Raw genomic sequence first — 11,774 nt, 5'->3', positions numbered from 1 at the left:
CAGCGGAGCTAAAAGGTCATATTCCAGCTATATATCTTAAATTTGATAACTGGGACTCATGCATGGCTTGTCCACTGTTCCCTATTAGTATGGCATGAAAACATGGTGTGAGCTGTGGTGGTCAATCCCTCGCTACAATTGTATTAGGAATATAAATTGACAACGGTACAGTGAAGATTTTGATTTCGTCCCTGCATGTCAATGGCATGTAGAATATGCAAACTACTTTTTAACAAGCACTAAAATACTTGTAATTAGTCCCCTCTGATATTTGAATACTCTGCATTCACAACCAATCCTACATATGAACTTTATTCATCCACAGGATATCTAAGGTGGCAAAACACAACTAGACTACCTTATTATTGTGAAGCTTGCAAGACTTCTGCCTTGCAATTCATACAAAAGAAAACTCCATACAATATGTATTTTCAAAGTTTTGCTTTTATTTTAATGGAATATTCTGCATCTAAAAGAAGGGGGAGTTGAGGGGTTCCTTGTACAATACAGGACATACAAATAAAATATTGTATAAGACTCCTCAGCTATGAGAAGATTAACTACATAATACTGCAACAAAGATTAAGGTACAAGACTAAATGCCTAAGTACCACTCCAAGAAAAAATAAAATGGGACCTCAGGTTGCCTTCCTCAATTTGGGTGTCATTTTTTTTTCAATACAATATTGCCATACACAAAATACAATGAGATTCAAATCTTCTCAAAACTACAGTTTCATATACATATGCGACACCACAAACGACTTGTAATAGGAAAATAGTGTCTACAGGTTTCTGGGCAATTATAACGCCCTCTATGTTTCCCTGTGTTTATGTAGCTTAGGACACAGAGGGCGCTATGTTTGTATTGCAAACTTCAGTGCAGGTATGAAAAAAAACAAGAGTTAATGCCACCCATTTGGATTTTTGTCACGATTTTAACTAAATACTATTTAAATTTAATAGAGCAATATACAGAGCATCTTTCTGTAGGTGGCATCAACACTGAGATGTGTTTTATTTGACGAAAGCAAAAAGGAGGGGACCCTGTCATGGTTCATAAAGCAGCAGCAAAAAGTATGAAAAAAAATCCAAAATAGAGTGGTGGTGAACTAAGCATAAAAAGACATTGCATCTACCTGTTCTACATAAAACAGACATCGTCATATCGGTGTATGTGATAGGCAGACAAGATTCTCAGATACACCAATAATCACGTTAATGTATCTCTTTCATCAGTAAAATAGGGATGAAAGTACAACACAAATTCATCCTAGAGCAACAAACAACAAAATAATTTCACATACATATAGTACATACAGGTTTCTTAGTTTTTTTCCCCCCCATCTAAAACTTAAGTAAAATTAACTGGACTTTTTTTTTTTTTTAAATATTTTTTTTTCAAAAAAAGCAGTTCAGGATCCTATTCATATAATGGAGCTCTGATATGTTAAAACGGTACAGATTTGTTTCTTTGGGATTTATTTTCTCAAGCTTTAATTCATGTTCAAATGCAGATACAGTATTCTAGTCTTGATACACGATTATTCCTTTCAGGCTCGTGTAAATTTTTTTTCTTTTTTTCATCCCGATACAAAATATTGTGACACTTGACATTATAAATCAAATACAAAAGTGTTCTAAATTTACACAACTGGTAAAGGCATCTCCATTTGTGGTTAATATGGAATTTTGAATCCAAGAAAAAAAACAATTCAGCCTGTTGAAATAGGGGAATTTACAAGGTGGATACAAATATGATTCACGCAGCTACATGTATAAATACAACATACATATTCTGATCTCTTTAAAAAAAATCTTTTAAAAAATACATGGGAAGTTCTGAAATGACACCGTTGTGATCAGATTTGTTTGTGCTACATCTCAGACAAATCAGTTTATAGTATAAGCAGGCATGTTCTTTTGTAATTTGCCAAATTAAGGGCGGTTGGTTCCTTCTCCCGCTTTAAATAAACCATCACAAGCTTCACATGATTGAAAATAGCCAATCAGAAATGTATCACATGATCACCACTGTCTGTTCAGATCACATGACCAGCAGCCAATAAAGTCTATTCAAAAGCACATGATCACTGTTAACCAATGAGATAGCAAGTTTTAATTTAAATATTCCCTGGCTCAATGCTTAATCTTACCGGTTAACAGTTCCATGAACTAGCCATTATTTACTACTTGCAGTCTTCATAAGGTTATTTTTTTCTTTCTTTTTTCTTCTTTTTTGTAAAAGATGATTGACTGAAGAGTGCAGACAGAAACTGAACGCAAACTAACCTCAGATGGCTTTTAAAATCTGTCTTCAAACTCAGGAGATCTGATGAGCTGAGAAAAGCAAGGACAAGATTCCCGTATTTGGCTTTTACTACATAGTCACTGATGTATGCTACTGTAGTGCTGCGGTATAGTCACTCACTCTTGTTAGCATGGGATGTCAGTAAAATTTAGATCAAGCCATGACTCCAAAACAAAAATTAATGGCCACAGCTAATACAGAAAAACAAACACGAGATGACTAAATAATGCAGCGGATTTAGGGATGCTCAATTTAAAGATGGCTGCTCAATACCAAGATGGCAGCCGGATTCAGCAAGGGCTTTATAACACAAGAGCTGGAAATGAAGAACAACCGAGGATTATAATACCGCAACACACAGAAAATAGAGAACACAACAGTTGCTATGTGGAGAAAAATATATGTTATATGGTGTTTTTAGACGGTAATATACAGTGTCAATTTCCCTGGAAAACCCTTTAAGCTACTTAAAAAAAACACCCAACATGACAATTTGAGAATATGACCATTTTTGGCTATTGCACAGTCCTCTGTAGAAACAGCAGTCAAGAACAACTGGTTTTAATCAATTTGTTTAAGAAGGAGTATGATAATGCTGTAACGTTGCATTTAATTTTGCAAGGGAGGAAAAAAAAAGAATATATTACAAACAGGCTTTAAAGAGCAAGAATAAATAAAATTGTATTGACATTTGTTTAACCTAATGAAAAACACTGATGACTACGTCAAAGGAAATGTGGCCCATGCAAACCATAGCATAAAGCTCAATCTGACTGGAATTTCTTTAAAAAAAACATAATAATTCGGCAGTTCATTTATTTAAACTTAGTGAAACAGACACATTTCCTCATTTTCCAGTCTTATTTAAATAATTTACTTTTCTACAAAAAAATTTTGGCTTTTACACTTACAGTTACACTCTTCTAGCAGACTGAAGGAAATTTTAAATTTAAATAAAAAAAAGATTCCTTTTTCCTGACAAGTTAGGGGGGCAAGATATCCACCATCAACCAGAAGGCTGGCTTTATGCTATGTTAGCGCACTGTACTTAAATAAGGCAACATAATAAGAACATAAAAATATAACATGTAATGAACACAAGAATACTATATAGATTGATTCCATTACAAAGTATCTCTTTAATAAAGCGTCCATATTAAATTCAGGTGTTTCCTATGGTCCAAAACTACATTTTAAAGGCAGGTCACTTAAATTAAAATTAACTTATTATAAACAGTGCAGAGACATGATGCTTAGCCATGAATGGGGATCATCAGCGGGTAAGACAATATTTAATAATTGTGTTGGTTCTGATTTTACAGAATTTAATTATAAAATGTACAGAAAGATTCATTATGACCGGCTACCTCACTTGTTGGAGATGATTTTGTAGCCGAGTCAGTTATTTTTTTTACAAGATTTAGGGGTCACGGAAAACACTGAATATAATTTGGACGCCCTTATAAACAACGACGAAATATAATAATAATCTGAGTTATTGCATGAAATACTCGGGATGATCTGACGGCGCATCTTTCTCAAAGCGTTTTGCCTCTTCTTGCATACTTTCTTTAATCTTAAGTATGGCAGCTGATTCAGTGTGGTCCTGGCAAAGAAGATTTAACAAAAATTGTTAAGAAAATAACCTAAGGTGGGGACTGGGATTTGTGGCCATCAAGGACATCAAGGAGTAGAAAGAAGTAGAAGTAAACAAGCTAGAGAGTAAACAAAATAAAAGAGCACAATTCCCGAAGAGAGTGAGAGAGCCAAACAACCGAGAAATAATTTAACCAGTTTGTCACTTAATGCTGACTACAGAGGCACTCGTCACAATTCAGCAGTTTGGTGTTTTTTTTTTCTCAAAAAATCCGAAATGATGTCTCCCGTACAGTCAATTTTGTTTAAAGAACTGCCCGTAAGAGTTAAGAAAAAGAACATACATATACACCCTGTATTGAGAAAATATAAAATATACATGCAATGCAAGTCAGAGTCTGTAGCTTGTATCTTGCTGATGTGTGTTTTATACAACACTGTACTTTGTTGCTCTTTGTCAACAACTTTGAATATCAGAATATTCAGACATCAGACTTACATTGTCTTGGAAAGGTGGTAAGAACTGTGCAGCACTCATATCTCCGCTATCTTCCCTTGGTGTTCCAGGTCCTGGACCAGGCCCTGCACTGTTAGGTGAACTCTTCGGTAAACCATCCAACTCTCCTGCAATACAAGGTATGTCATATCATAAAGGAGGCAAATGTGGAAAACCGAGTATTTGTCATTCTGAAAAAAAACTAGAGGTTATGACTCAAATCAAACAATATTCTGTTGATGAAATACTGAACAACTAAATGTGCAATTACTTGTACATAATTCAATCAAATCTTGTGTTTTCACTATATTTCTATGTTTGTAGCCAAAACATTTTTCTTTTTTCCAGTAATTTGTACCCTAATATTTCTATCAAGATTACAGATTTTTTTATAAACTTCTGAAAGTTACTCTAAGTTATGCACATGCACATTTAGCATGATACTGTGTTTGTTCTATTAGTAGTGCATACACTTACAGCCCCTTACTGATTTTATGGGTCACTTCCCATAATAGCCATCATCAGGCGACTTATTTTTACAATGGCGACTACTAAAATGTTAGTTTTAATATAGCATTTTATGCCCTGTGTACGGTAAACTTTGCAATGCAATTGTGTTTAAAACAATAGTTTGGTGAGATTTGCTCATCCCTATATGATTATATTTGAACGAAAAGAATGTTCAAAATTACAGCTATTGTCGCTTTATTGATTCAGTATAAAACACATTTTTATATGCGCTTCTAACAAAGATTAAATAGAAAGAATCATTTACGATTTGCTTTTCAAACAAGAAGCTTGGCAAATAATTTTTATAATGCATACAGAAAATAATACATTGATTTTTCATCCATGGTTTTTAGTCTAATTTATTCCAGAGCACCTCTGCGATGAATTCAATTTAAATCTGATTTTTTTAGATATCAGAAATGAGCATATAATAGACTATCATTATGCATGTTTATCAACATTAAACTAATCATGTCTGTGGATTACCTCAATGAACCAAATTAATTATTATACAAATTAAGCAATTTATTATGCATAGATTTAGGTCTGTATATTTAAAATGTGGCTATAACCAAAAATTATGATTTATTATGCAAATTAGATAATTAATATGATCTGATTTTAACCCAAAACTGAGCGAGTCTGCATTGTTCTGGAGCATCAATGTACCAAGTTTCATTGAAATGGAATAATTAGTACATGTGATATCAGTGTAAAAACTGAAAATTAGCTAATTATGCAAATTAGGTAGTTAATATACACACATTTTTACTTAAAATTAACAAGGTAGTTAGATTGTTCTAGAGCATCTATGTACCAAGTTTTCATTGAAAGGCAATGAAGTAATAATACTTGAAATATCAAAAGCTGAAAAGTGATTAATTATGCAAATTAGGCAATTAATATTTCACAATCTGTCTGTATCTATGCAAGTTTCATTGAAATGTGATGATTAGTACCCGAGATATCAGTGGAAAAGCCAAAAATTGACTAATCATTATGCAAATTAGGTTAATTATATGCATGGATTTTTACCCAAAACTAATCACATCTGTGCATTAGTCCAGAGCATCCATGTACCAAGTGTCATCATAATCTAATGAATAGCTCTTTAGGTATCAGTGGAACAATCAATGAATAGCTAAAAATTAGCTAATTATCATGCAAATCGGGTAATTAATATGTGTGTATTTCAACCAAAACCTAATCAAATCTGCACATTAGCCCAGAACATCTATACACCAACACCAAGTTTCATTAAAAACCAACATGCGGTTCTTGAGATATCAGTGGAACAGACAGACAGACAGACAGACACACACACACACACACACACACACACACACACACACACACACACACACACACACACACTTGTATTGCTATATGTTCGAGGACTTCATTGGATTAACTTTTAATATAGTTACGATATGAACTCAATTAAAACGCGTTCCTATATAGGGTTGCGTTTTAATTGGAGTTTAATTAAACTCAATTACAATGCTATACAATAGAGAATTATATTTTAATTAAGTTTAATTATACAAGAGCTGAATCTCATGACTGAACATAGAAATGTTTGCGAAGCTTAGGTTTAGTATCGGGGTAAGGTATGGTACAATTATATTAATATAACCTGAACCATACCTTCCCCCCCGATACTAAACCTAAGCTATGCAAAACGTATTAATAATCGAATTAACTATTAATATAAATTATGTTTTCCCGAGGACTATGAAAAAGGTCCTCGGAAGGTGTGTATGTCCTCGGAAGTTGCTATATATCTGTATTTTTGTCCTCGCAACATATAGCAATCCAAGTACACACACACAGCTTTGAAAGCTTTTGCCACATGGATCATTGAAAGGTTGGAAATTAGATCAACAACTTCACCATGTTAACTAGTTTTAGTTCTGCATATAAAATCCCTACATGTCAATTTTTTCACAAAGTATAGTAACCTACCATTCATAGTTGGCATATTTTGACCTCCCATTCCAGGCATGGGACCTTCAGGACCTGAACCCATTGGAAAATCCTGTACAAAAATGAGAACATTATTATTATTTGACAAACACACACGACAGGTATACACATTACAGTGACACACACACGACAGGTATACACATTACAGTTACACACACACGACAGGTATACACATTACAGTTACACACACACGACAGGTATACACATTACAGTGACACACACACGACAGGTATACACATTACAGTTACACACACACGACAGGTATACACATTACAGTTACACACACACGACAGGTATACACATTACAGTTACACACACACGACAGGTATACACATTACAGTTACACACACACGACAGGTATACACATTACAGTTACACACACACGACAGGTATACACATTACAGTTACACACACACGACAGGTATACACATTACAGTTACACACACACGACAGGTATACACATTAGTTACACACACACGACAGGTATACACATTACAGTTACACACACACGACAGGTATACACATTACAGTTACACACACACGACAGGTATACACATTACAGTTACACACACACGACAGGTATACACATTACAGTTACACACACACGACAGGTATACACATTACAGTTACACACACACGACAGGTATACACATTACAGTTACACACACGACAGGTATACACATTACAGTTACACACACGACAGGTATACACATTACAGTTACACACACGACAGGTATACACATTACAGTTACACACACGACAGGTATACACATTACAGTTACACACACGACAGGTATACACATTACAGTTACACACACGACAGGTATACACATTACAGTTACACACACGACAGGTATACACATTACAGTTACACACACGACAGGTATACACATTAGTTACACACACGACAGGTATACACATTAGTTACACACACGACAGGTATACACATTAGTTACACACACGACAGGTATACACATTAGTTACACACACGACAGGTATACACATTAGTTACACACACGACAGGTATACACATTAGTTACACACACGACAGGTATACACATTAGTTACACACACGACAGGTATACACATTAGTTACACACACGACAGGTATACACATTAGTTACACACACGACAGGTATACACATTAGTTACACACACGACAGGTATACACATTAGTTACACACACGACAGGTATACACATTAGTTACACACACGACAGGTATACACATTAGTTACACACACGACAGGTATACACATTAGTTACACACACGACAGGTATACACATTAGTTACACACACGACAGGTATACACATTAGTTACACACATGACAGGTATACACATTAGTTACACACACGACAGGTATACACATTAGTTACACACACGACAGGTATACACATTAGTTACACACACGACAGGTATACACATTAGTTACACACACGACAGGTATACACATTAGTTACACACACGACAGGTATACACATTAGTTACACACACGACAGGTATACACATTAGTTACACACACGACAGGTATACACATTAGTTACACACACGACAGGTATACACATTAGTTACACACACGACAGGTATACACATTAGTTACACACACGACAGGTATACACATTAGTTACACACACGACAGGTATACACATTAGTTACACACACGACAGGTATACACATTAGTTACACACACGACAGGTATACACATTAGTTACACACACGACAGGTATACACATTAGTTACACACACGACAGGTATACACATTAGTTACACACACGACAGGTATACACATTAGTTACACACACGACAGGTATACACATTAGTTACACACACGACAGGTATACACATTACAGTAACACACACGACAGGTATACACATTACAGTAACACACACGACAGGTATACACATTACAGTAACACACACGACAGGTATACACATTACAGTAACACACACGACAGGTATACACATTACAGTTACACACACGACAGGTATACACATTACAGTTACACACACGACAGGTATACACATTACAGTTACACACACGACAGGTATACACATTACAGTTACACACACGACAGGTATACACATTACAGTTACACACACGACAGGTATACACATTACAGTTACACACACGACAGGTATACACATTACAGTAACACACACGACAGGTATACACATTACAGTAACACACACGACAGGTATACACATTACAGTAACACACACGACAGGTATACACATTACAGTAACACACACGACAGGTATACACATTACAGTTACACACACGACAGGTATACACATTACAGTTACACACACGACAGGTATACACATTACAGTAACACACACGACAGGTATACACATTACAGTAACACACACGACAGGTATACACATTACAGTAACACACACGACAGGTATACACATTACAGTAACACACACGACAGGTATACACATTACAGTAACACACACGACAGGTATACACATTACAGTTACACACACGACAGGTATACACATTACAGTTACACACACGACAGGTATACACATTAGTTACACACACGACAGGTATACACATTAGTTACACACACGACAGGTATACACATTAGTTACACACACGACAGGTATACACATTAGTTACACACACGACAGGTATACACATTAGTTACACACACGACAGGTATACACATTAGTTACACACACGACAGGTATACACATTAGTTACACACACGACAGGTATACACATTAGTTACACACACGACAGGTATACACATTAGTTACACACACGACAGGTATACACATTAGTTACACACACGACAGGTATACACATTAGTTACACACACGACAGGTATACACATTAGTTACACACACGACAGGTATACACATTAGTTACACACACGACAGGTATACACATTAGTTACACACACGACAGGTATACACATTAGTTACACACACGACAGGTATACACATTAGTTACACACACGACAGGTATACACATTAGTTACACACACGACAGGTATACACATTAGTTACACACACGACAGGTATACACATTAGTTACACACACGACAGGTATACACATTAGTTACACACACGACAGGTATACACATTAGTTACACACACGACAGGTATACACATTAGTTACACACACGACAGGTATACACATTAGTTACACACACGACAGGTATACACATTAGTTACACACACGACAGGTATACACATTAGTTACACACACGACAGGTATACACATTAGTTACACACACGACAGGTATACACATTAGTTACACACACGACAGGTATACACATTAGTTACACACACGACAGGTATACACATTAGTTACACACACGACAGGTATACACATTAGTTACACACACGACAGGTATACACATTAGTTACACACACGACAGGTATACACATTAGTTACACACACGACAGGTATACACATTACAGTAACACACACGACAGGTATACACATTACAGTAACACACACGACAGGTATACACATTACAGTAACACACACGACAGGTATACACATTACAGTAACACACACGACAGGTATACACATTACAGTTACACACACGACAGGTATACACATTACAGTTACACACACGACAGGTATACACATTACAGTTACACACACGACAGGTATACACATTACAGTTACACACACGACAGGTATACACATTACAGTTACACACACGACAGGTATACACATTACAGTTACACACACGACAGGTATACACATTACAGTAACACACACGACAGGTATACACATTACAGTAACACACACGACAGGTATACACATTACAGTAACACACACGACAGGTATACACATTACAGTAACACACACGACAGGTATACACATTACAGTTACACACACGACAGGTATACACATTACAGTTACACACACGACAGGTATACACATTACAGTAACACACACGACAGGTATACACATTACAGTAACACACACGACAGGTATACACATTACAGTAACACACACGACAGGTATACACATTACAGTAACACACACGACAGGTATACACATTACAGTAACACACACGACAGGTATACACATTACAGTTACACACACGACAGGTATACACATTACAGTTACACACACGACAGGTATACACATTAGTTACACACACGACAGGTATACACATTAGTTACACACACGACAGGTATACACATTAGTTACACACACGACAGGTATACACATTAGTTACACACACGACAGGTATACACATTAGTTACACACACGACAGGTATACACATTAGTTACACACACGACAGGTATACACATTAGTTACACACACGACAGGTATACACATTAGTTACACACACGACAGGTATACACATTAGTTACACACACGACAGGTATACACATTAGTTACACACACGACAGGTACACACATTAGTTACACACACGACAGGTATACACATTAGTTACACACACGACAGGTATACACATTAGTTACACACACGACAGGTATACACATTACAGTAACACACACGACAGGTATACACATTACAGTAACACACACGACAGGTATACACATTACAGTAACACACACGACAGGTATACACATTACAGTAACACACACGACAGGTATACACATTACAGTAACACACACGACAGGTATACACATTACAGTTACACACACACGACAGGTATACATATTACAGTTACACACACACGACAGGTATACATATTACAGTAACACACACGACAGGTATACATATTAGTTACACACACGACAGGTATACATATTAGTTACACACACGACAGGTATACATATTACAGTAACACACACGAGAGATACATGTATTACAGTTACAAACATTGTGGCAATGCAAAGTTGTGTAAAATGTTAATTTGTTTTGGGGCC

At 36.0% G+C, this 11,774-nt stretch overlaps 1 protein-coding gene across 5 annotated transcripts in view; it reads right to left on the bottom strand.

Annotated features, from left to right (window-relative positions):
* Positions 1-2,210: 2,210 nt before the first annotated feature.
* Positions 2,211-11,774, bottom strand: part of LOC100374264 (single-stranded DNA-binding protein 2-like) — a 92,420-nt gene continuing 82,856 nt past the window's right edge. For 3 of the 5 annotated variants that reach the window (XM_085503037.1, XM_085503038.1, XM_085503039.1), the window contains 3 exons: positions 6,879-6,951; positions 4,407-4,531; positions 3,611-3,917 (listed from right to left, as the gene is read on the bottom strand). In XM_085503037.1, the coding sequence (XP_085359163.1) occupies positions 3,807-3,917; positions 4,407-4,531; positions 6,879-6,951 (309 nt within the window). In that variant the 3' untranslated portion in view covers positions 3,611-3,806. Of the gene's footprint in view, positions 2,341-3,610; positions 3,918-4,406; positions 4,532-6,878; positions 6,952-11,774 lie in introns of those variants that run through there. The other 2 variants (XM_085503040.1, XM_085503041.1) reach the window with 1 other exon arrangement.

The sequence above is a fragment of the Saccoglossus kowalevskii genome, chromosome 9 (assembly GCF_978046115.1).
Source record: "Saccoglossus kowalevskii chromosome 9, keSacKowa6.1, whole genome shotgun sequence".
Classification (NCBI taxonomy): domain Eukaryota; kingdom Metazoa; phylum Hemichordata; class Enteropneusta; family Harrimaniidae; genus Saccoglossus; species Saccoglossus kowalevskii.
Note: the sequence above shows the minus strand (reverse complement) of the source record. Positions and strands in the feature narration are given on the sequence as shown.